The 27,785-nt window shown below is 37.4% G+C and overlaps 1 protein-coding gene across 1 annotated transcript in view; it reads right to left on the bottom strand.

Annotated features, from left to right (window-relative positions):
- Positions 1-27,785, bottom strand: part of SNED1 (sushi, nidogen and EGF like domains 1) — a 1,598,911-nt gene that overhangs the window by 957,177 nt on the left and 613,949 nt on the right. The window contains exon 6 of the mRNA XM_044070335.1: positions 12,040-12,153. Within this exon, the coding sequence (XP_043926270.1) occupies positions 12,040-12,153 (114 nt within the window). The remainder of the gene's footprint in view (positions 1-12,039; positions 12,154-27,785) is intronic.

Below are 27,785 nucleotides of genomic sequence, written 5' to 3'. Positions count from 1 at the left end.
ATGTAGATGTTTAAGTGTATTCACTGTTGCAGTCATTACATTTGGGTAATCTGCTGGCAGGTTGCCCTCAGTCAGCCAGAATTCCAAAGTCTTGGGTCCTGCATCGGTTGCTGTCTCCTCTTCCATAACGTCAAGTCGTCAGGGGTACAAAACATGCAGCCGACGTCATTTTCTTCAGTTTTTCTTGCCCCTGATGTCAGGTGCCCCCAAAAAGGTAGCAATATTTTATATATATATATATATATATATATATATATATATATATATATATATATATATGCATACATGCAGCAATATAAACTTTACCTTCATCTACAAGCAAATACACTACATAAGTTGTAGAAGATAGAGAAGGAAAGATAAACTTTAGAATGACAGGGGGATGGCGGGAGGGTAACCTGGACTGTAACAGTGAATACACTTGAACATCTACATTTATGGTAAGTGTACACAACTGTACTATGTTCTTCATGTTTCATTGTTGCAGTCATTACATTTGGGTAGAATCCCAAAGCTATGGTTGGGAGGCTGGAGCTAAACAGTATTATGTGCGGCTATAAGGTCCTGCAGCACTGCAGTGGCAAAGCCTGCCCTGGACTTAGAGTAAAGAGGCAAATGGTAACGCTTTGTAAAGGTGTGAACAGAACTCCAAGTAGCAGCCTCTAGAATGTCTTTGATTGGTACTCCCCTTAGAAAGGCTGCTGAAGTAGCTGCAGCTCTGGTGGAATGAGACCTAATGCCCTTGGGCACAGGTTTACCATGGTGTAAGTAGCAGAAACAGAAGCAGTGGCTTATCCACTTTGAAATTGCCTGCTTTGAAATAGCCTTGCCCTCTGATCCTGCAGCATATGTCACTAGTAATTGCTCAGTTTTTCTTGGAGCTCTAGTCCTGCTCAAGTAGAATCTTAGCTGTCTGTGTACGTCCAAGGAATGCAGAATTCTCTCCCCTTTGTTCTGCGGATTTGGATAAAAAGTTTGCAGATTAATTGTTTGGTTAAGAGCCACACTGGAAACCACCTTAGGCATAAAAGTAGGATTTGTCCTCAGAGACACCCTGTCTGGGTAAAATATGATAAAAAGCTCTACAGCCATGAGGACCTGTAGCTCTGAAACTCTTCTTGCTGAAGGTAATTGCTAGTAGCAGAGCTGTCTTCCATGATAAGAACTTTATATCAGCGGTAGCAGCTGGTTCAAATGGAGGCAGGGTGAGCTTTTCCAACACATAATTGAGGTCCCATGCAGGTAATGGTGATCTTCTAGGAGGCCTTAAATTTTTGGCTCCTCTAAGATACTGCTTTATTAAAGGATGAGAAAAGATTTTTGACTCTGTATTGAAATGAGCTGAAATGGCAGAAACATGGATTTTGATTGATGGGAAAGGTAGTCCTTTGTCAAGTATCTCAGTCAAGTATTGTAATGTCTGAGGAATATGTGGTTCTGCTGTATCAGTGCCTTGTGCTTGATTCCAAGCACAGAATCTCTTCCATTTGTCAGCATAAGATTTTCTAGTACTAGGCCTTCTGGCTTGCAAAATGACATCCATCACAGCTTTACTGAGAGGTGTCATTTGTATGATTACACGATTAGCCATGCTGCCAGGTTCAGAGTCTGTAGCTGATTGTGCAGGATCTCATTGTTTTGCTGGGACAGTAGTTGTGGTCTTTGAGGCAAGGTCCAAGCCGGGTATTGAGACAAGTTCCTTAGGATTGGGTACCAGTATTGGCGGGGCTAGTCTGGGGCAATTAATATCATCTTTGGCTTCTCTTGTCTGACTTTTAGGAGGACCTTGGGTAGAAGAGGCAGAGGAGGAAAGGCGTAAACTGATAGATTTTTCCAACTGAAGGATAGGGTGTCCACTTTCCATGCTTGTCTGTGATAAGTCCTTGTGCAGAATTTTTTCAATTGATAATTTTGAGGAGAGGCAAATAGATCTATGTCTGGGCTCCCCCATTTCTCTGTAATCATGCTGAAGACGTGTGGATTTAGTTTCCACTTGTGAGGATCCATAAGGTTTCTGCTTAAATTGTCTACCAGAGTGTTTTGTTTTCCTGGCAGGAATTGAGCTTGAAGCTGTATTTGGTAGGTCAAAGCTGTGTCCCACAGTGCCATGGCTAATCTGCAAAGGGGGTATGAGTGCATGCCCCCTTGCTTGTTTATATACCACATGACTGTGGTGATGTCCGTCTTTATCAGTAGTTGTCCTGGATGAAGTAAGTCCTTGAAGGCTGTTAGGGCATGTTGAACAGCTAGCATCTCTTTCTGGTTGATATGTAGATGCATTTGTTTTGGTGCCCATATGCCCTGAATGCATCTTCCTGCCATGTGGGCCCCCCCCAGGCATAATATGATGTGTCTGTTGTTAAGGTTTGGCTGGCAGGGGGTAGAATGAAGGGCCATCCCGTGTTTTGGTGACAGGCCTTTGCCCACCATAGAAACTCCTGTTGCAGGCAGAGAATGAGAGGAATCTTTGTTTCCAGACTGTGCGAATGTTGACTCCATAAACGTTTTAGGTACCATTGAAGGTTCCTCATATGCAGTCTTGCATATGGAATTAGTAGGATGCAGGATGCCATGAAGCCCAGATCCTGCAGAATTTGTCTTGCAGAAGACTGTGCTTTTGTTGCCATCAGTCTGAAGTAAGTAGACAGTTGCCTTTGTTTGTTTGGCGTGAGGTAAGCCATCTGGGCAGTTGTATTCAAGCTTGCACCCAGGAATGTTATCTTTTGAGAGGGTACCAGTTGTGATTTCTTTTAATCTATTGTGTACCCTAGGCATGTTAGAAGCCTTTTCACAAACGCCAGGTGTTGAAGAAGAGTGTCCTTGTTCTCTGCTTGAATGAGACAGTCGTCCAAGTAAGGATATATTTGAATACTTCTTTGTCTGTAAAATGCAATTACTGGTGCCAGGCACTTTGTAAAGACCCTAGGCACAGTAGATAAGCCAAAGGGCAGTGCAGAGAATTGGTAGTGCATTAAGCCAGCCTTGAATGTCAGGTATCTTCTGCACAACTGTCTAATTGGGCCATGCAGGTATGCCTCTTTTAGGTCTAAAGTCACCAGCCAAGCATTCTTGCCCAGCATGGGCAGAAGCTGCTGCAAAGTCAGCATTTTGAATTTTGGAATGTCCAGGAATGTGTTCATAATCGATAAATCCAGTATTGGCCGCCAGGCCTTGTCCTTTCTGGGTACCAAGAACAGTCTTGAGTAAAAACCTTGTCCTTTTTCCTGTTCTGGTACTGTCTGAATGACCCTCATATCCATGAGTGATGTAACCTGTTCTGGTACTGCCTGAATGGCCCTCATATCCATGAGTGATGTAACCTGTTTCTGTGCCTCTGCCCATTGATTTTTTGACAGATCTGGCCAACTATTTGCCATTGGCAGAGTGTGGAAATGGAATCTGTATCCATGTGATACGATGTTTAGAACCCACTTGTCCTGGGTTATTAACTGCCAATTTTGAGTAAAAAGTGCTAATTTTCCCCCTATGGGTGCTGCCAAAAGATAAGTGCTTGGTGTAGGCAGAGGGAAGTCATTGGGATTACTTATTGTAGGTTTGCGCTTTATCTCCTCCAGATTTGGAGTAGGATGCGCCCCATTGCTTTGACCTATATGAGTCTTGTGCCTGGTATCTGGAGCCCTTAGGGCATTTGGATTTGACCCTTTTAGCTCTGTCTGACACAGGAAAGGACCAGTTTTTTGTAGGCCAGTGTCTACTGAATCTTGGTGGCTGCACTTGTAAGAAGTCTTTAACAGTTTGCATAGACTTAGCTTTGTCTTCCATTTTCTTTAAAACCTCTTCTGCCTTAATACCAAACAGGGAATCATGCTGTAAAGGTGCATCTAACAATTTAGCTTTAACATGATCAGGCAAATTTTGTTCCTTTAACCAGGCATGCCTCCTAATCACAGATCCAGTAACTGCAGTCCTGCAGGAGGCCTCTAAAAATCAAAACCACATTGCAAAGTATGCTTTCCAACTTGTTCAGCTGTATGCAATAATTCCTGCAATTCTTTATTTCCTGCACATTCTGAAATCAACATCATTTTCTGTTTCAGCAATCCCATGACATGTTGTTGGTACTTAAGCATATGAAATTGACAGTTTAAGGCCGTGATTGCCAAGGTTGCAGATGTATAAACCTTTTTTCCCCATCTGTCCAGTGCCCTTGAATCTCTGTCAGAGGGGGTAGGATTTTTTGCTGTTGAGGCCTTAACTCCCTTTGGGCTCTGTGAAATGGTTTCAGGATCAGCTGCAGGGTTTCTAAATAAAAATGTATGTGAGTCAGGGACCCTGTAATATCTGTCAGGCTTACTGGGAGCTGGAGGTAAGGAGTCAGGGGTCAAGCTTGACTCCGAAAACACATCATCCACAATGTCTAAAACAGGGGGAATGGCTAAAGGCTTGTGCTGAGGGAGAAGAAGGAAATCCCTGAGCCTCTTTTTTGATTCTGAGAAGTCTTGACTCTGCCAGTGAAAATGCTCCCTCAAAGTATGCAAGGTTTCTCCAAATGAATAATCCTCAGGAGGAGATGCAGATGGAACAGACTCCTCAGCATCAGAATCCTAATAGGGATGTATAGATAGTTCCTGATCAGAAGAGGAATCAGAAGAAATAGAAACCTGATCTGAAGATTCATAATCAGTGTCTTGCCTAGGCCTCTTATCTGGAGGGGGATTGGTACCCCTGATCAAGGTAATAAGGTCTTCAGCCATTTTGATCATCTGTTTTTTAGGCATAGAGGCCTGTGCATGTGGCTCATGCGTCAGTTTTAGAATTTGCTTTTGTTTTTGGTTTTGCAGCTGTCATCGGTTTGATATACAAATGTTGAGGTCTGAATACCCCCTCAGAAGCCGGTGCCTGCTCAGCGGCTTTGGACCCATCTGAGGGAGATACATCCATCGGTCCAATACCTCGAGTATCTTGCGGCATGCCGGACTCCACATGGGTGTCGGTAGAGGCTTGCGACTCGAACGTAGTGGGTATCAGGGGCTGCAAAAGCACCTCACTGAGTACCGGTGAACCAGCGACTGGCTTAGGAGAAGCTTCATCGTTGGTTTTGGATCTCGACTGCCTTTCTCTGTCCTTTTCTTTGCATTTTTTATGCACTCCGGTAGTCGGATTGCTATCCAATGACATTTCTGGGTAGTTAAATCTGTTTCCAAAATACTTTGATGCAAAAATATACCGACGCTTAATAGTGTGTTGGTTAAATCTAGCACAAAACTGACAGCCAGGCACGTTGTGATCAGGGCCTAGGCAAAGAATACAGTATAAATGGAAATCCTTATGAGGTATTTGCTTCCCACAAGTAATACAATTATTAACTTTTTCTGACATTGGTAAAAAGCAAGAAAAAAGTTTCCCCGACGGGGTACTTAGCTTTAGTGAAGACTTCGGTTCTGAAACTCAAACTCGAATATTTCAGTAGTCGGCCGACAGGCACTTGTGAAATGCTTCTGCTTCGGGCACCGCATGGCAAGAAAGACTAAAGAAAATGGCATCAGCTGCATGTTTTATACCCCTGACGACCTGACGTCATGGAAGTGGAGACAACAACCGACGCTGGACCCAAGACTTTGGAATTCAGGCCGACTGAGGGCAACCTGCCAGCAGATTACCCAAATGTAATGACTGCAACAGTGAAACATGAAGAACATCCTCTGAGCTTTTTCATTAAGGTATAAACTAGTAGTCATAGTGCATATCTCAGCTGTGGATGTAATGTGTTTTTGCCTATAGTATTTTTTTCCTTCTGGAATAAAGGGAGCATGTCTTATGACATCCCAAAAGGGTAGAATTAATTTAACTTTCCACATTAGTGTTTGGTTTACATGTAAATCTAGAGTGAAACCTTAGAGTTTGAAGGACGAGATACATTCTGTCAGTTGTTTTTTTAGGATGAAGGGTTGAGGAATGATGGCATTTCATCTGTAATGAAAAGAATAACTTCACTCATTTAGTATTCGTAGTTTTTTTTGTTAAATAACCAGGGGTTTAAGTTATGAACAATGAGCTAGAGCTGTTATGGTACTGTCTTGAAGCTAGAAGCTGATTCACAGAAGACAAAGTCATCAGCATATAGAATGAGGATATATTATTTCAGGTCAGTACTTGGAGAACGGGTGAATAAGCTGAATAAAATGGGGCTAAGACTGAGCCTTGAGGAACACCTGTAATAATCTTTTGAGGTGGTGATAAAGACATTGTTTCATTTGATTGCAGTAGTTTTGTTATTTCTCTTAAGTAAAGTGTTTTAATTTACACTTTTATAAAAGCTTGTGGCTGCTGGCTTATTTATTTAGCTTGTGGCTGGCATTTTATTTATTAGTTTATAAAGGGTAGCTTCACAGCACTGGTGTGATGGTCAGCATCCACCCCTTTTAAAGAGGGACTGGCAATAAGCTCCTACAATTCAATATACTGTTTGGCACACTGCAAGAGTGTTCAGTCACTAAGACCATAATACTAGATTGTTCTGTTTGGTGGCAGTGTGCATCATGGACACAAGAAATCCTGGAAAGGTTTTGAGGGTTCTGTACCCTGGAAAGGTATCAGTAGCACTTCCTGAGAAGTGCATGAGTGTGTGAAAATTAGTTTATTTGCCTTATTTACTGAAGGTAAGATTGCATTAAGAGGCACTGAGCTCAGGTTGAGATGAGTGAAATTCTATGTATTTGGTTATAGCAGGTGCTAGTTATAACAGGAGGCATCAGTACTTACATGCTATAAACTCTTAAGGGCAATCATACCCTAGAATATATAAGTGGTGACAATGGTAAGGGATTCAAGGCATATAACCCATGTCCATGATATTATTTCATGTCACTGGAATGGGTTTAAGCACTGGAACCCCTGCAAACCTAGCATACATTTTTACACTACATTATAATTCATGCATTTTCAAGTGTTTTGTAACAAGGTAATATCAAAAAAGAAACTTCGGTGGACCAATTTCCCTACTCCCCTACCTGCTAGCAAAATAAAAATGTTAAAAATCAGTGAAACATCTTGTAAGCAGACTTCTCAACTGTACCTATTTTGGAAGTATGTACTGATTTTGGGGCATGATTTACCCCTTCACACTATGTATCTATTGTTCCTATTTTCAGGCTTGAATTAAAACTCCATACAATTTTCTCAATCCTGTCCCCTCCACCAGCACACACAGAGACAATTTTGAGCCTGTTTAGTACACAGGAAACCAGACAACATGTCCAAAATACTAGTGGCACCAATAATTTAAAGAAAAAGGACTCATGTTACACCTCCCTTTTTCAGAAATAAACAAAAAAAATGTGTGAGGTACATTGATGTAGCTATGTAGCATGGAAGACCTAGTTAGGAAGACCTTCTCTGAAGGATTCTCTCATGAAGGTAGATCATCACTTAGAATCCTTTTCTTTATCTATCTTCCCTCATCTGATTCCTCATTGAGATTGGTATGACCCCCAATGCCCCGACACTTGATTATCACACCGACACTTGCCAGAGAGGCCACAAAGTCAAAAGGTCTCAAGGAAAAAGGAAAGGTCTCAAAATCTATCCTATCTGAACTGACTGACTGAACTCCAGCTCTATTACTGAACGCTTTAACGCTCAGTACGGACCCATGCCTAAACAAGGCCATGTCAAACCCACCATCAATGAGAAATCTAGACCTCAAAATCTAGATCCATCAGAGCCACACAGAGAGTGAGCTTAGACCTTGACACAGCTATTAATAGGGCGTGCTGGAGGAAGATAGATTCATCAAAGACTCCTATGCTGTGGAACAAGACAAAATCCCGGTACATGTGAGGCAGAGCACCCTGGCTGGCCTCAAGAGAAATCTTGACCAATGGAATGGATGGGAGATGATATACCTCCCAGGGATTGTCTCAGCAGAGGGCCAGACAGAAAACATGGAAATAAAACCATAGCATCCCCATACTACTAGGGACCACAGAAGCCACAAAACGATGGGCTAGGCTTGTAAATGCCCTCGGGCAGATAGCCTAGTATGAACCTATGAACCTATGAACCTATTACTGCAATGTAATTTGTTAAAGTCTATAGATTTTACTGTGTGCCTTTGATAATATGCTTATATTTTTAAAACATATGCCTCAGACTCATATCCCACATTCAGACAAAAAGTGGGAGGAACCATGTGTTATTAAGGATTTAAATTTTATACCAATTGGGTGTCTATATTTTTGGCTGCCTATACGAACTTTACAATAGCCTTTGTATCTATTTTCAAAGTCTGCAAGTTGAGAGGCATGCTTATGAGGCATACGGTACAACAGCTAAGTAGTTCATTGTAGCCCCTATCAATTAATTTACTATAATAGTGAAACGGATCAGAGTATCAGCTGTTGGTCACATTAGGAAGACATACTGACCTTTATCAGATGGCAGGCACACATGTCAGTATAACAATGCTTATCAATCTCAGTACCTCAGCTTTTATTAGTTTCAGTAATCATTACTCTAGGGCATAGTGAAGTATCTCTTACCTAATCTACTATTATAGCTCTAAATGTATTTACAGCCACAACAGTCAAGCAATTTAGTGTACCGTAGCATGTCCAATGCAGTATTACTTTTGTTATCTCAGTATAAAAGCTCACATTCATTTACTACAAAATGATCTCCCACCTCATAGCTTCAAAGATTAACATACAGACATATACCAGTGGTTATAGTGTGGTATGGATGTAAAATACATTTCTTATTAGTTAACTATATTAAATCTTAACGTTAATTATAATATATTCCTTATGTAGTATGAAAAGTTGTGACGTAGATAGTCTGCTGCATACAGAAAAGGGCCAACAGTGTTTAGCAGATTCAAAATAAAAACAAAACACAGGAGAACTACTAGGTAGTGGAACTGTAGAACCACACTACTGAGTGTTAAGTTAAAAAGCAGGACAGTAACCATGACAGTAATGGAAGACAGGAAGTTTAGCTGCTGGAAAGGCCCGACAGACATACTGGTCATACTGAGGAGTAGACAAACAGCAACAGCCAGCTTGATACACAAAGACAGGTAATCAAGGAGGTTATCTACCCGTAAGAAAGCTACCACAGGAGGCAATGACAAAAGAAGCATGAGATAAAAGGGCAAGAACAAAGGGTAAATTAAAAGAAGAAGGAAAGAAAAAATCAATTAAATATACATACTTTCGGCCTACTGATACACACAACAGCAGTCCATAAGACTCAGATGTACAAGAATTGGGATAAAAACAAAAAATAACCCCAAAACAAACAAACAAACAAACAAACAAAAAAAAAACAAGCGTTAAGCACAAGGAAAGATAGCGAGAAAAACTTGAAGAGGTACAAGAGTCCAGCAGGAATAAAAAAGAGAAAGGAAGACAAGTAAGCAATTTAACTCTTAAAGCAAATAATGGGCACAACTAAGAGAACAGAGGAGACACAGAGAAAGACAATACACAAAAAAGGAAGACAAACTTGGAGTTTAATACTGTCTTTCGGCTTTTCCCAGTTAGGGGTCGCCACAGTGGAACTTCGGTCCACTAATGATTGGCAGTAGATTTTTACGAGCTGGCTTGCCGCACCTAACACACAACATTCAGCGAAGGAACGCCCATTCACGCATGTCGACACACAGAAGACACTCTAACTGAGAATCGAATGTGCAACATCTAACTGTGAGGCGACAAAAAGAAGAAAAAAAGACTATCACAAACATAGCTACAGATGAGCAAAGAATGACAGCAATTCACACATATAGAAGTAGAGTTAAGAAAAGCAAGAAGTAAGACACTAGGCATTGTTCAGTAGCCCATTATAAGCTTTGTGGAATGACTCCAATGATAAGGCAAATCAGCATGGAATACTGTAATTCTTAATTCATGTTTAGTTAAAAATTACCTTTTCCTTTCATTTAACATTGCGGTTATAAAGAGTGTGTCTGGCAGAATCATTAATTACATCTGAGCAAAACTATGTAACCTGGGCTGTCTGACAGGAAGATAAATGCAGCCAACCAGCTAAATGTAAATAAATATGCAATGGCAGGACAAGAACCAAGTTAAAGTGGTGTACAGGTATGGAATATAAAAAGAAAGGAAATAAACACTTATACACGCACACAACAAGGTTTATACAAATAATAAAAATGAGACATGGTTAGATGACAGCTCAGACAGCTAATATGGGGACTTTGCTCCTGTAATTGACACCATAGACCAGTGTTCGACTAGCAAACCAGGTAGTAGATATGTCTATCTCAATGTAATACTAACCTCAGGTGAAGGTTTGGGATACAGCACCTTGTCAAAGTTTAGGATACATGCAAGTGGGTGGGTTGTTTTGTATTCTGGAGGCAATGGATAGAGGAGTGGAGGCAAGTTATATAGAGAAGGCTAGAATATTAATTTCTCAGAATATATATATATATATATATATATATATATATATATATATATATATATATAAAAATAAATTATGTGTGTCTGGTTCAGTGTTTGGTGAGTGTGTGTGTATATGTTTATGAGAGTATAAGTGCAAACCATATCTGATGGTGGTGCACTTAATATTTCTGCTTCATGGTCAGTATTCTAGTCTGATTCTAAGTTGATTCTATGTTGCACTGCTTTCCTGTTTCTGTACAGTATTTATATGCTGTTCCTGGGACTGTATAACTTTTAACTTGGCAATTCTGCTTCCTCCAACATTCCAAGACACACTGTAGGGGATTTGGAAATCCTCACAATTGTCTGTACTTGCACATGTGATGTGAGTAAGTAGGGGTGTGCATCCTGCAATGGTCTAGTACCCTATTAAGGATTAGTGTTCCTGCTTTGCCCCCCACAGGGTGCCAAGATAGTCTCTCTCCCTCTGTCTCCCCCATGATCCTAAATTGGCATGCATACAGAAAGTTATACACACACACACACACACACACACACACACACACACACACACACACACACACACACACACACACACACACACACACACACACACACACACACACACACACACACACACATAGACACACACACGTGCATGCACACACACACACACACACACACACACACACACACACACACACACACACACACACACACACACACACACACACACACACGCAGACACACAGACACACACACATACGCACGCACACAAAAAGTGAGAAAGAGGCAAGAGGTTCAAATTGATATGGGTAAAAAGACTGATGATATAATGCTTTTGTAGTTCAGCAAAGGCCTAGAAATTGGATCCATACTGCCCTGAAAAGTCACTCACTCCCACGAAACATGACCTAGTCTACTACAAGTGCGTAAATCCCAAGCACTCAAGAACTACTGTCCTTAAGCCAGGGACTCGAGCATCTTGTAGTTTATGCATGCTGCCACTTCAGCTTGGACTCAGTTATGAGTTCAAACAGCTGCTGCCTTACCCAATTATTTGAGTTCAAGTGAGCAAAGTACAGTGGCCATGGGGAGGGAGTGATGGGGGGAGGTTGGGGTAAGGGAAAAGGAATGAAGTTGTAGAGTTAGGGAGCAAAAGGGGAGTTTTAGGGTTAGAAAGCAATTAGGGTATTTATATTTCGGCAGGGGGTTGGAATTTTAGGTTTACAGATTGACTGGAGACTTTAGACATAGGGAAGGGGCATGGAGGTTTAGGGTAAAGCAGCAAGGTCTTGGGTTGGGAACTGTATGGGAGTTTTAGGGCTAGAGCTAGGGCTTTGGTACAGCTACATAGTTTTATAGAGTTGGATGTTGGGAGGGCTGTGTATGCCATTTTCTGCAAGTGACAGTGTGCAGATGTGTAGCCAGCTATTAGCACATGGGCACCTGTAGTAGACCCCTTATAAACTCATGTTCACACAACAGTATTTCATTGGTGGAAATTAGCACTTTAGAGAAATGTAAAAGAATGTACAGTTTTTTAAATGCTCTGTGGTACCATGACATATTTACCATCTTTTCAAATGTATTTCTGGAAGGGGAACAAAACAAAGTTAGATATTTTTAGACTGTGACAGTAGCCAGCAATTGAATATGAAGCCCATACCTGTTTCACAAGTTATGTTGGTAAATCCAGGAGCACACAGGCAGGTGAAACTGTTCCTTCCATCAATACATGATCCTCCATTCTGGCACGGGTATGAGGCACACTCATTAACATCTAAGAAAGACTCAGACACATTAGGGACGTCAGTTTTAAAAATAAAACCCCTTAGCCCCCCCCCCACCATAATGTAATTCAGTGCTAGCCAGGCTAATTTTCCTCTACTTTGTAGTATAATCAGATTCTCTACTGTTTTTTTTTTCATTTTTTCAGTTTATTTGATTCCTGATTCTTGATAAAATAAATAAAACCGTTTTACAGTAAATTCATTGTGTTTTCTCCATTTTTCGTGGAGATTAATGAAGAGAACATGCCTTTCACACTAATTATATCCACTGATGTCATGTATGCTGTTAAAGACAAGAGTGGAGAACTATTCTGCTAATATACAGGGTAATGTTTACCTTTAAAATGAGACCGAATCCAAACAAATGCAGCATATTAAAAACACCTGACATAGCAGTACTTTGCAATGCCAAAACAAGTGGAAGTTATTTTTACGTTTGAAATGGAGAAATCTAAAACAAAAACAGTCTGGGTAAACATATAAAAATTATTATGGTCAACAAACTAATACTATAAAATTTCTGTATAAAATCTTGGCAAGCCGATAAATAGAAAAAATTCAAAAGTTAAAGTGCTCTGAGTGTAGAGTGATCTGTATCAGAGTGTATTTTCTTTAGAATAAAAAAATCTAGCTATATTGCCTGATATTATTTGCTTACACTAATCCCCAGTGGCCTGTTGACTACCAGAAATGTTACAAGGGGACAGAAAACTGCATGGCAAAATTAGGGATCCCGGATGTTCTTAAAAATTGAAAACAGCTGAGATGTCTGACACAACACATCAGTGGGCCAAGTTACCTCACTGTTGCAAAAATATGGCATAAAATATATATTGTTAGGCTACATTAGACATCTACAGCAGAAAAAAAACTTAAAGAAACCAACTGAAAGTACTCACAAGAGCATAAAATAGTAATAATTTTCATACCAAGAGTAAATACTTAATGTTATCAAATTATTTATCCTCTATGTCATAATTACAGCAAACAGCACAATGAGATTAATACAACCTTACATTTATAAAATAATTATTATTGCCAAGAAGCAGACACAGGCTATTACATAAAATGATAAAACAAGTAAACATTATTGACGTCTGAACAATGCAATGCTGTAGTGTTGCAGATGAGTGCATGTGATGACAAAATAAAAAAAAGAATTTTATGTAAGAAAGACATCACTAAATGACAACACCAAGTTGCCCTGTCCTTATGTTGTCTAATTCCAGTTATATTTGGAAATGTAAATTTAGTCAGCCCTTGTGTGCAAATGTTTTTTTGGAAAATGGAAAAAAAATACGGATGTGAAAGAAATCAGAAGAAAGCAATATACTTGTGTGTGTGTGTGTGTGTGTGTGTGTGTGTGTGTGTGTATGTGTGTGTGTGTGTGTGTGTGTGTGTGTGTGTGTGTGTGTCTGTGTGTGTGTGTGTGTGTGTGTGTGTGTGTGTGTGTGTGTGTGTTACAGCACAAGTCAAAAATTGAGCCTAATACTTAAAAAGGCCACTTATACTAGCTGACAAACCCAGTCTATAAATTATTATAACAAACAGAAATGGTCATTTTACAGTTAAAAATTAAGTAATTGGGAAGAATTCCTGCACCTCTTTCTAAAGGCTTCCTCAGGAGCTAAGTAACATGTCACTGACTTAATTGCTTTTAACTTGTTAGTACTCTGACATTTAAAGTGGCAGCCAGCAATCAGACGTATTGTTGTTACTTTAAATTATAGTCTTTTGTTGTGTCTTTCGGCTTTTCCCGGTTAGGGGTCACCACAGCGGAACTCCGGTCCGCTCATGATTGGCAGTAGATTTTTACATGCTGGCTTGCCGGGCCTAACACACAACCTTCAATGAAGGAAAGCCCATTCACACATGTCGCCACACAGAAGACGCTCTAACTGAGAATCGAACAGGCAACGTCTAACTGTGAGGCGACAACGCTACCGCAGCACCACCACCACCGACTTTAAATTATAGTCTATTGTTCTTAAAATCACCATTTGTGAAACATACTGATTCACATCGCAGCTGGTCAAGGTACTACTTTCAAAGTCGACCAGGCAAAAACCATAATAGGGCTTATAAGATGATAAAATAGGGCATCACGCAAGGTTCTACTTCATAAACCCTGAATTCCCATCGATCTACCTGTTTTTACAGCAATAACTTACCTATACTTAATCTTCTTATTTAGGCATGGCTTCACAACTACATTTTGGTAAACATTTGAAATGTTGTCTCCCACTTGAGCGAGTCCTGGAACAAGGAGACTGAATGTCCGAAAAGCAAACTTACATATGTTAAGTCTGAGATGGCCATTCCTGGAATAGTCCCCTTTCTCTGAGGTATGGTGGTCTTGGAGTTTGTATATATAAGTTTGTGGAGGTGAGGAAGGCTTGTCCCCTACATCGGGGGGGGGGGCAGAGAGGTTTGTCCCCTGCAAAAAAAATAAATAAAGTTTAAAGGAGAAAAGGCAAATTTGACATTCGCTCTTCTGGATTTCTGGATTTTTTTTCGTTGTGTCATCAGACTGTATTACGACTGCCGACATTTCAATAGGGAGCACTACATTTCTCCTTCGTCCTCTCTACAATGCAAATGTGAAAAGAAATTAGTGATTAAACCTAAATTGTTAAAGTCAGACACATATTCAAGAAAGCTCCACAGAACTAATAGAACAGAAGTTATACTCAAAAGTTTCTAGAGTACAATAATTCGTGCGTGTAATGATTATTTACTTGGCTTATTTTCAGAGAGTGTTTTACAGACTCCAAACTCTATTTCACACTGACTAGTCAACATAAAGGCAACCAAATATTTGTTTGCTGAAGCCAAGCTACTAAACTACTTACTGAAAAACAAGTGTTTCACAGTCTGTGTCTCCCATAAACTAAATACAAAACCATCCTAAGATGAAACCAACCCAAAATAAATACACTTGCTTTAGCAGGCTGCAGAATACATAGACTCTCCATAATGGGTGTGGATACTTTGCCACTGAAGAATAGTGTTTAGCTAGTCTAGCTTGTTAGTTTGGTTCCAGAAAACCAATATATATTTGACTTACGTACAGATATATCCAAATGGTCTAATCAGCTCATATGTGTAATATTGGCACTTGGCCTCATACATTCTATTCATGTATTTGTCACTACATTTTCTGATGGAACAACAAGCCTATTTTGGAAAGATTACATGGAAGCAGTACTGTACATTCAGATTCTGGTATAAGCATGAGTGGCATGTATATGAGAACAGAGAATCAAGCCTGCAAATGCAATGCCTTTTAAAACAGTCCCTGTAACGTTAAGGACTAATAATACTGGAAAAGTGTAGTAAGGAGCACTATTAGGATTACAAACTCCTTGAAAACACCAGGGAACAGATAAGCTCTATTTTAATAGCATGGCTGCCTACAATGCAAAATGAAATGATATTTCCTGTAGAAAGAGACTAAAGGTCCTTGCACCATGAACCCCTTCAGCCACCACAAAAATCAGGGACTACTACATTAAGCTTTGTGCTTTCTTAAGACAAGTACTTCTCTACAAAGATAGAATACAGAAGACTATTCAGTATAATAGGCCTTTCAGGACTGATAATAGTCATTTTATCTGCAGATTTACAACAAAGGAGATGGTAAAGATGCCTTATTTAAAGTTATGAAGTAAAAGAATATCACATCACACTCAATGTATCCTAATAAACGTGAATGCCCCAGGAAAGGGCATTGATAGCTATTCATCTTTATTTTTTATTACTAATCAAACTGACTGGACTAATAGTAGAGATAAAAGGAGACACGTGGTCTTGTAGAGGTAATCATCCCCATCAAACAAAAGAAAACAAAATGCTTAAGGCCAGCAAGATAAATTTCATACAGGACAAAAATGCTTAGATACTAGGTCGCAGATTTTATTAAAACTGTATGATCTAACAAGATACTTCAGTATTTACAAATTCTCTACTTTATGACAAAACATTGGTATGCAGTATGATAATTTATGAACAGTTTTTATTTTTCATTTAATACAAAAGTATGAGCTATTTGAACTTTTTGATTTCAGAATAATAGAGACAGACCCAGGATTTTTTAAATGAGTAGCTTTATTAACTTAGATTCTCTCAATTTTTTTTTTTTTTTTACATAGAGGGCATAGATGGAATGTGGCGTACTAGGTTGTAGTGTGTAATTTACTTACTTGGACTTCACTGATATTGATCATAAGATCATATTATTTATTTATTTAACTGACATTTGTTTACCAGGAAAGTCTGATTGGGCCAAGAAGTGCCCATTTTTAGAGAAGGTCAAGGGAGAAAAACTTTACAATCACAATCTTTCAAAAATCAATTACAGATGTTACATCATAAAATATCATCTAATACTGCAAAACATCGGAGTGAAAAATGCTGTAATGAGAAAAAATAGAACATATATTTCATAGTAGGGTGCAAAGAAAAACAATAACATGATTTGAAGAAAATATGTGAGGAAAAGCTCATTTGTCATATTATTTGTTACATAGATTAGTGTGTAATAAATGGGCCTGAAACAATTCTAATAAGATATTTAAAAGAGATATTAGAGATTACATAATTAGACACAGTGTGGGAAAATTGACTGATATCTTACTATGGCAGAGGGTGCTCGCATTAGGGTTATAGAAGGAAGTAAGGATGGAGAGAAAAAGAGATTATAAGAAGAGTGCAAGGTGGGCTGTCGTCAGGTAGGAAAGTCTGCAGAGATAAGGTAAGGTAGTGGGAAAGACAAAAGAAAAGACTGTGGTAAGCAGTTGGAGAGGGTTGCGAGGTGTGACTTAGGCTGAAGGGAGTGAATGAAGTATAGTGAGTACGTTCAGCCAGGATTGGTGCAGGAGCAGATCCTCAGCATCATAAAAATCATGCTATATATTCATATAGTTCAAGATATATATATATATATATATATACACATATATATACACATATATATATATATATATATATATATATATATATTTAAAAGTCTATTCTACCTAATTCATGAGAATTATAATAAAATACTTTATTTCTTGGCCAATGGTCTTGATTTTAACAGGGGTTTAAGGGGTACCCTATCGTTTAGACCACTCCCTTTGTCTGCCCTGAATCTCACTATCCATCTGCTTTTCTGTTGTCTCTGTCAGGTTCACAATATCACCCCCTCTTTCACTTCCATGAGCCATTTCAACAGCAAGAAATCTGAATGTGTGTGAAGTATCTGTTGTATTAACATGTTTTGCCAGGGCATTAGTGCAGTCACCATTCCTAATTTTTAGCATATGTTCCCTGATCCTATATCTAAGTTTCCTGTTGGTCTTGCCAACATAAAAAGATGAACATAGGTTACATAAATAATATTCATACTGTTGCAGCTTGCTCTAACATTAAACTCAAACTCTGAATATCCGGATGTAAAAATTTGTTGGTAGTGTCAGTGTACCTACAATGATTACAGTTATGACAAGGAATGGTACTTTTCTTGCCACCCAAATCATCCATATCTCTTCTCTTCTTTGGATAGCATAAAAGCTGTTTAAGTGACTTTTAATTCTTATAAGAAAAACAGGGCTTCTCACTTACAATGGGCCGTATATCTGGATCTTGTGTTATAACAGGCCAATACTTACTAATAACATCTGTAACCACCCGTACATCGCTCGAAAATTTCAGCAGAAATACGTACAAAATTATTCATCCTTTTCTTATTACAACTCAGATTACGTGTATTTGAGACACCCTCGTCTGAGTAATATGGTTTCCCCACATTATACCTGAGATCTGCTGCATTCGACAGTATCTCACTAGTAGTGGAATCCATGTACCCCCTCTCCACAAACCTCTGTTCCAAGTTATTCAATTCAACATCAAACACTTCATCCTCTGTAGTGAGTCTAGAGGCCCGTAAAGTTTGGCCTTTGACTACATTTGTAAAAATGAGCCTGGGATGCATACTGCTTCTGTGCAAAAGGTGATTCCTATGACAATCCTTCCTATACATCTTGGTGGATAAAAGAAAAACTGAAAAATATACTTGATTCTGTTTGTATTTTTTGAAAACAGATTGATGAGCAGAAACTGGGCAAGCTACGGAGGGACATAAATGATTTTAAGGCGGGTCATGTGTTTGTATGGCCCAGAACCCATATAGAGGAATCAGAAGGGGCCCAGACTATCTTAAAACAGAGAGACAATATGAGTGATGTAATGATGATGTCTGCTTCCACAAGTAATGTTGCATCTACAGAGGAACGGCTTGGGGCTAAACGGAAAGCTAATGATAAGAACAAGTCCATTCTTAAGGACACTAAGCAGTTTTACAAGACCTATTTAGTTATAATAAGGATGTTGATTTGCAGAAAGGTACAACTTTGTTGGTCACATTAGATGTACACTCCTTGTTCACATGTATACCTAATGAGCAAGGCGTGGACATGCTGTGTGAATATCTATTACTTGATGAAACCCATGAAGGCAAACACATAGATCTACTATGTCAGCTTATGGTGCTTATTCTGGAAAATAATGTCATGATGTTTGACCATGACTTATATTTACAAAAAGAAGGCATAGCAATAGCTATGCCAACTTGGTAATGGCCAGTTGGGAGAATCAGCATGTGCTATCACAAGACAGGTGGAACCAGGTGATTTTCTACAAACGTTTTGTGGATGACCTGTTTCTACTGTGGAAGGGCAGCACAGCTGAGCTAGACAGCTTCTGTGAATTCATTAATGGTACAACAAATTTTCTAACATTTGAGGTGAATTCCTCTTACGATGAGATGAACTTCCTTGATATATGTGTATATTGGGACAGCACTGGTAAATTATCCACCAAGATGTATAGGAAGGATTGTCATAGGAATCACCTTTTGCACAGAAGCAGTATGCATCCCAGGCACATTTTTACAAATGTAGTCAAAGGCCAAACTTTACAGGCTTCTAGGCTCACAACAGAGGATGAAGTGTTTGACGTTGAATTGAATAACTTGGAACAGAGGTTTGTGGAGAGGGGGTACACTGATTCCACTACTCATGAGATACTGTCTAATGCAGCAGATCTCAGGTATAATGTGGGGATACCATATTACTCAGAGGAGGGTGTCTCAAATACACGTACTCTGAGTTGTAATAAGAAAAGGACGAATAATTTTGTACGTATTCCTACTGAATTTTCGAGCGATGTACGTGTGGTTACAGATGTTATTAGGAAGTATTGGCCTGTTTTAACACAAGATCCAGATATACGACCCATTGCAGGTGAGAAGCCCTGTTTTTCTTATAAGAACAACAAGTCACTTAAACAGTTTTTATGCTATCCAAAGAAGAGAAGAGATATGGATGATTTGGGTGGCAAGAAAGGTACCATTCGGGGTGGAGCCTGAATGGCTAACTGAAAGCAGCAGTATTTTGGAGCTCCATATAACTAGTTAAATAAGACAGGAAAAACATTATTTTTTTTCTTCAAAGTATAAAATCTTACAGATAAAGGGCTAATTTACATAATTAGAAACTTTGGTGAGTTTTTACAAATAATTTCCTGTAAAAAAGCTTGGAGATATACTCACTTGTTAAAATGAGCAACTCAAAGAATTCTCATCAGGATGCTGCCTTAAAGAAGGAACTATAACAGATGGCATCTACCCTGCAGGAATTGTCCTTGAAGATGAATGATTTTAAAGAGAACCTAGAAAATCTTAAAACAAGCAGTCAAAAAGAAGCATACACCCTCAAGGAAATACTACAACAACACCAGATAAGGATAAAAGGAATAGAGGTTTCTCTAAATGACTTAGAAAGCATTCTTAAGGAATTGGAAACATAGAGAGAACTGCTTCTTAAACAAAACACTTGGTTGGTTAATAAAGTAGATGACTTGGAAAATAGGGAGAGGAGAAATAACAGGATTTTTGGATTACCTGACAACACAGAAGGTGAGGATATTATTTCCTTTTTATCAAGCTGGATCCCTGACTTTTTAAATTTAAAAGAAGAACTTTCCTTTGGCATTGAAAGGGCACACAGAGCTCTTAGGAAACCTGCCACTAACTCAAACTCTCCTCATAGGTCAATGATTATCAAATTTCTTTCATACTTGGACAAGGAACTGATTTTAAGATCTGCTTGGAGGAAGGCAAATCTAAAATATAAACAGAGCCTGATAAGATTTGATAAGGACTATTCATCTAGAATAATAGAACACAGGAAAAACGTATGGCCAATGATAAAGTTTCTGAAACAAAATAACATCAAGGCACAACTTGCATATCCAGCTAAGATAAGAATACTGTATGCCAACGAGATGAGGACTTTTATTGACTTAGAGGCAGCCTCTTCATTTATTAAAACTAATAATGTGATTAACATAAACAGGAAGGAGAGCGTTAGGCAGAATGTCCACACTTAGCGTTTGCAGTAATACCACAGTTCTAAATAAGTTCCAAATGAGCCAAAGATTCTTAGTCAATACCAGGTTTGCAAAGTTCCACACTTCGGTCAATAAATCCCCTTGCAAAAATCCAACAGTTTTCACTTCGTCTTGTATAACAGCCAAAGAAATGGATCGACCACAGTAAATGAACTAATAACTTGATTTTATTAAAGTACAATAAATCGGCAAATGCTTTCACCCATAGGCTTCATCAGGCCACAAATAAAGTATACATTCAGATCACTTTTATACCTTAATAGGTATTAATGTCACTTCCTTTAGTTAATATGACTCATTAATCATTTTAAAAACTTGCGCACCTTTGCATGTATAGTATAAAACACAATTCCCACATCATTTCATTATAAAACAATAGTAAGATATTCAGCGCTCTAAATGCTTCAAAAATTTTGCAACAAAATATATATATATAAATAAAATTGCTATTTAGCTTTTAAAAATATATGCATACGAGTTTGATCATTTTCGCATTTTTACCACATTTCATGCATTTACTACGTACAGTATACTTGTATATAAAACAATAGTATAACCAAGTGCACGTTTAAATCAAGAATATTTGCTAATGATAATCTTTACCATTTGTTCAGTTCTCAATAATGGTACACGTACAATAAATCTATGTCTAAACTAAACTATACTATATGCCCTTTAGCAAAGTCTCCCTTTTAAGCAATACTTAGGGTACATGCCTACGAGATGCATATGTTGAAATGTAAGGTACAATGGTATTGCTTAGAATGAAGCAAAATGAAAAAAATGAAAAATGAAAAACTAAATATTTATAATTACATATATCAAAAAATTAATTATCAATTATTAAAATTGTATAACTTTTTCTAAGAACAGCATATCAGTTTAAAAACGTGAAACATAAAATTTTTATGTATAAAATTGTGTAAAAACCTAACTAACATTATCTAAATCATATACCTATAACTGTAATACTCAAGGTTATTACTGTAGCATAGGAATACAGTGGCCTAACATAATGCTACTCCCTATCTAATTAACATCCTCTATCTAACTAATGTAAATGTATATATAGTATATCACACATAATATGTATTGTGTTATGTGCTAGTCCTACTCATATATCAGTAATGTAATACTGAAACCATGTCTATAATACATTTGTCTATAGTACATTATATAATCAAATTTAAAATGATATGACATAAAGTCTATTCTATCTTTTGGTATTGTACCAGGTCAACTATCTAATTAGAAGACACTTATACTATTTTATTAACTTTTATTCTCCTATCTTTTAAAATAGGCTTAATAGGGACTCTATCATTGAGTCCTGGTTCACGATCTGCTCTAAGCTTAATTATCCATTTGCTTTCATTACGTTCGGTTGTGTTACGTATAGGACCCCTACGTATAGTAGGTTTATTAACGTACATTACCATGAACATAAAATTATGTTCAATAGAAGTAGAAGCTACATGTTTAGAAAGGGCATTTTTATCGGAGCCTATCCTAATGTTATATAAATGCTCCCTTATTCTTTCTCTAAGATGTCTGCCTGTCTTGCCCACATAAAAGGCTGGGCATAATTGACACATAGCTAGGTATACCACGTGTGTTGTTTCACAATCTGCTTCACAATAAAATTTAAAAACTTCCTGACTTACTGGATGTTTAAACCTTGCTGATTCATCTATGGTATTACAAAATTTGCATTTCCCACATGGTCTGGTATTAGCTGGCGACTTCTTACTATTGTCCATATTATTAACTCTATTTGGACCGCATAACATTCTATACAAATTTAACTTATTTTTATAGGTGAATTTAGGCACCTCTCCTACTACTTCAGAAATCACAGGATCCACTTGTAAAAGTTCCCAATACTTCGTATATGCATCTCTGATTTCATTTACATCTTGTGTATAATATATACCCACTGTCATATTCCTAGGGTCAAAGCTATTCTTTTCTACACTATTTTCCACTATTTTGCTCTGATCAGCAAAAAATGGATACGCTCGTCCTTTTCTTAAAGCCTCAAGATCAAGAAGGGGTTCATCTATTTCCTGTATCTTATAAGATCTTTGTATAAATTGTTGTTTAAGTTTCACAATTTCCTGACTATACCCTATGTGGGCTGAATTCAATCTAGATACACGCATGGCTTGTCCTTTAACCACATTCTTAAGTACATATTTAGGGTGCATACTAGATCTGTGTAAATATGAACTCCTGTGGCATGTCTTTCGATGTACTCCTGTATTTAAATACCCATCCAGTATTTTTTCGACATATACATCCAAATATGATACATACTTCTGGGATGCTGTCAATGTAAATTTTAGAAATCCTGTTAATGAATTCTTCTCCCGAACAAAGATTTTTAACTGTTCATCACTTGATTTCCAAATGAGGAACAAATCATCTACAAACCGAACATAAAATCCAACATGTTCTTGATAAGACTCTAGGGTAAATAAGTATTCATTTTCCCAGTAAGCCATTACAAGGTTGGCGTAGCTATTGGCACATGATCTGCCCATAGCTACGCCATCCTTTTGAATGTATACCCTTTGCTTAAATGTAAACACATTATTATTTAATACTATTTCCATCAAATAACATATAGTCTCAACCTGCAATGTAGTATAAGTCTGTGCTTGTAATAAGCATTTACGTATACTTTCAATTCCTTGTATATTTGGAATATTAGTAAACAATGATGTTACATCCAAGGTAACCAACCAGTAGTTCTGTACCATTATTTATTTTTCCATGTATTCATATAACATGGATAGAAATTGTTTCGTGTCTTTTAGTATATGTGTATATTTCTCTACTACTGGTCCTAATTTAGATTCTATGTATAATGACAGGGGTTCCGTAATCCAATCTCTACCTGCCACAATAGGTCTCATAGGTGGTATGGTAGGATTTTTGTGGATTTTTGGGACCCCTTGAATACATGGTATTCTGGGTTCTTCTACTTGACAAAATTCATATAATTCTTGGCATATTTGTCCCTCTAGATGTAAATACAACATCTTACCATAAACATTGCTAATAATCTTGTCAACGTCTCTTGTACTAATCTCTGTATAATATTTAGCATCACTTAGCATCAAAAACATGCTTGACACATATTTTTCCATATCCATTATAACAGTAGGCCCTCCCTTGTCAGCGGGTCTAATCATTATCTTAGGGTCATTCTTTAGATTTTCAAGTGTCTTTCTAGCTCTATAGGTCAAATTTCCTTGTCTCTTCCTATTCTTATTTTGTTCGCCTTGCCTATGCAATTCCTCCTCTACCAACCTCAAATATGCTTCCAATAAAGGGTGTAACTGTGGTATATAAGTGCTAAGTTTCCTCAATGTACAATCATTTATTGCTCTATCTAATCCACCATAGTTTATTTTCAACTGAACATTTCTTATAAATAACTTTAAATCAGTTATTGTTTCTGTTATGTCACTTTTGGTTGTGGGTATAAAGGTTAGCCCTTTCTCAAGTATTTCAATCTCCTCTCTAGTTAATACTTTACTTGATATGTTCCATATCAGTGAGTTAGGCTCTTGTTCCACATCTTCTTTATCGTGGGTCCTGTGTGTTCTGTATCTATATGCCTTCGCTTTTGCCTTCCCCGACTCACTGATCTGTCCCTGCCTCCCCCCTTCCATTTCTCTCCTATAGGGAAAGGGGTCATTTCATTAATATCCGCAGTGTTAAGGCTCATGACCTTTCTTCTAACTACTGCATCCACTCTGTGATGCTCTAACTCATTTAATGCTGTAGTTGTCCCTGTCCTATCAGCTTGAATATTATTTTCTCCATTAATGTTGTTATCTATATTGTTGGTATTTAATTGTGTCTCTATGTTCACAGTGCACATCAGCTACAACAGTTATTTGGTTACTAGTTCTATTCATGGTTACTACATCATTCAAAGGATAGCTTACTTCTTTATTAATGGTCATATCTACTAAACAGGCATTCTTATCTATATCATTATTTGAACTATCTAATTTCGATGATAATGATGTAGTAACCATGAATAGAACTAGTAACCAAATAACTGTTGTAGCTGATGTGCACTGTGAACATAGAGAGACACAATTAAATACCAACAATATAGATAACAACATTAATGGGGAAGATAATATTCAAGCTGATAGGACAGGGACAACTACAGTATTAAATGAGTTAGAGCATCACAGAGTGGATGCAGTAGTTAGAAGAAAGGTCATGAGCCTTAGGATACATGAATGACCCTTTCCTATAGGAGAGAAATGGAAGGGAGGCAGGGACAGATCAGTGAGGCATATAGATACAGAACACACAGGACCCACGATAAAGAAGATGTGGAACAAGAGCCTAACTCACTGATATGGAACATATCAAGTAAAATATTAACTAGAGAGGAGATTGAAATACTTGAGAAAGGGCTAACCTTTATACCCACAACCAAAAGTGACATAACAGAAACAATAACTGATTTAAAGTTATTTATAAGAAATGTTCAGTTGAAAATAAACTATGGTGGAGTAGATAGAGCAATAAATGATTGTACATTGAGGAAACTTAGCACTTATATACCACAGTTACACCCTTTATTGGAAGCATATTCAAGGTTGGTAGAGGAAGTATTGCATAGGCAAGATGAACAAAATAAGAATAGGAAGAGACAAGGAAATTTGACCTATAGAGCTAGAAAGACACTTGAAAATCTAAAGAATGACCCTAATATAATGATTAGACCCGCTGACAAGGGAGGGCCTACTGTTATAATGGATATGGAAAAATATGTGTCAAGCATGTTTTTGATGCTAAGTAATGCTAAATATTATACAGAGATTAGTACAAGAGACGTTGACAAGATTATTAGCAATGTTTATGGTAAGATGTTGTATTTACATCTAGAGGGACAAATATGCCAAGAATTATATGAATTTTGTCAAGTAGAAGAACCCAGAATACCATGCATTCAAGGGGTCCCAAAAATCCACAAAAATCCTACCATACCACCTATGAGACCTATTGTGGCAGGTAGAGGTTCGATTACGGAACCCCTGTCATTATACATAGAATCTAAATTAGGACCAGTAGTAGAGAAATATACACATATACTAAAAGACACGAAACAATTTCTATCCATGTTATATGAATACATGGAAAAATAAATAATGGTACAGAACTACTGGTTGGTTACCTTGGATGTAACATCATTGTTTACTAATATTCCAAATATACAAGGAATTGAAAGTATACCTAAATGCTTATTACAAGCACAGACTTATACTACATCGCAGGTTGAGACTATATGTTATTTGATGGAAATAGTATTAAATAATACTGTGTTTACATTTAAGCAAAGGGTATACATTCAAAAGGATGGCGTAGCTATGGGCACATCATGTGCCAATAGCTATGCCAACCTTGTAATGGCTTACTGGGAAAATGAATACTTATTTACCCTAGAGTCTTATCAATAACATGTTGGATTTTATGTTTGGTTTGTAGATGATTTGTTCCTCATTTGGAAATCAAATCAGGAACAGTTAAAAATCTTTGTTCGGGAGATGAATTCATTAACAGGATTTCTAAAATTTACAATGACAGCATCCCAGAAGTATGTATCATATTTGGATGTATATGTCGAAAAAATACTGGATGGGTATTTAAATACAGGAGTACATCGAAAGACATGCCACAGGAGTTCATATTTACACAGATCTAGTATGCACCCTAAATATGTACTTAAGAATGTGGTTAAAGGACAAGCCATGCGTGTATCTAGATTGAATTCAGCCCACATAGGGTATAGTCAGGAAATTATGAAACTTAAACAACAATTTATACAAAGATCTTATAAGATACAGGAAATAGATGAACCCCTTCTTGATCTTGAGGCTTTAAGAAAATCCATTTTTGCTGATCAGAGCAAAATAGTGGAAAATAGTGTAGAAAAGAATAGCTTTGACCCTAGGAATATGACAGTGGGTATATATTATACACAAGATGTAAATGAAATCAGAGATGCATAAACTTTACAAGTGGACCCTGTGATTTCTGAAGTAGTAGGAAAGGTGCCTAAATTCACCTATAAAAATAAGTTAAATTTGCATAGAATGTTATGCGGTCCAAATAGAGTTAATAATATGGACAATAGTAAGAAGTCGCCAGCTAATACCAGACCATGTGGGAAATGCAAATTTTGTAATACCATAGATGAATCAGCAAGGTTTAAACATCCAGTAAGTCAGGAAGTTTTTAAATTTTATTGTGAAGCAGATTGTGAAACAACACACGTGGTATACCTAGCTATGTGTCAATTATGCCCAGCCTTTTATGTGGGCAAGACAGACAGACATCTTAGAGAAAGAATAAGGGAGCATTTATATAACATTAGGATAGGCTCCGATAAAAATGCCCTTTCTAAACATGTAGCTTCTACTTCTATTGAACATAATTTTATGTTCATGGTAATGTATGTTAATAAACCTACTATACGTAGGGGTCCTATACATAACACAACCGAGCGTAATGAAAGCAAATGGATAATTAAGCTTAGAGCAGATCGTGAACCAGGACTCAGTGATAGAGTCCCTATTAAGCCTATTTTAAAAGATAGGAGAATAAAAGTTAATAAAATAGTATAAGTATTTTCTAATTAGATAGTTGACCTGGTACAATACCAAAAGATAGAATAGACTTTATGTCATATCATTTTAAATTTGATTATATAATGTACTATAGACAAACGTATTATAGACATGGTTTCAGTATTACATTACTGACATATGAGTAGGACTAGCGCATAACACAATACATATTATGTGTGATATACTATATATACATTTACATTAGTTAGATAGAGGATGTTAATTAGATAAGGGGTAGCATTATGTTAGGCCACTGTATTCCTATGCTACAGTAATAACCTTGAGTATTACAGTTATATGATTTAGATAACGTTAGTTAGGTTTTTACACAATTTTATACATAAAAATTTTATGTTTCACGTTTTTAAACTGATATGCTGTTCTTAGAAAAAGTTATACAATTTTAATAATTGATAATTAATTTTTTGATATATGTATTTATAAATATTTAGTTTTTCATTTTTCATTTTTTTCATTTTGCTTCATTCTAAGCAATACCATTGTACCTT

This window comes from Protopterus annectens, chromosome 4.part1 (genome assembly GCF_019279795.1).
Source record: "Protopterus annectens isolate FY-2018-M chromosome 4.part1, PAN1.0, whole genome shotgun sequence".
Lineage (NCBI taxonomy): Eukaryota > Metazoa > Chordata > Ceratodontiformes > Protopteridae > Protopterus > Protopterus annectens.
Note: the sequence above shows the minus strand (reverse complement) of the source record. Positions and strands in the feature narration are given on the sequence as shown.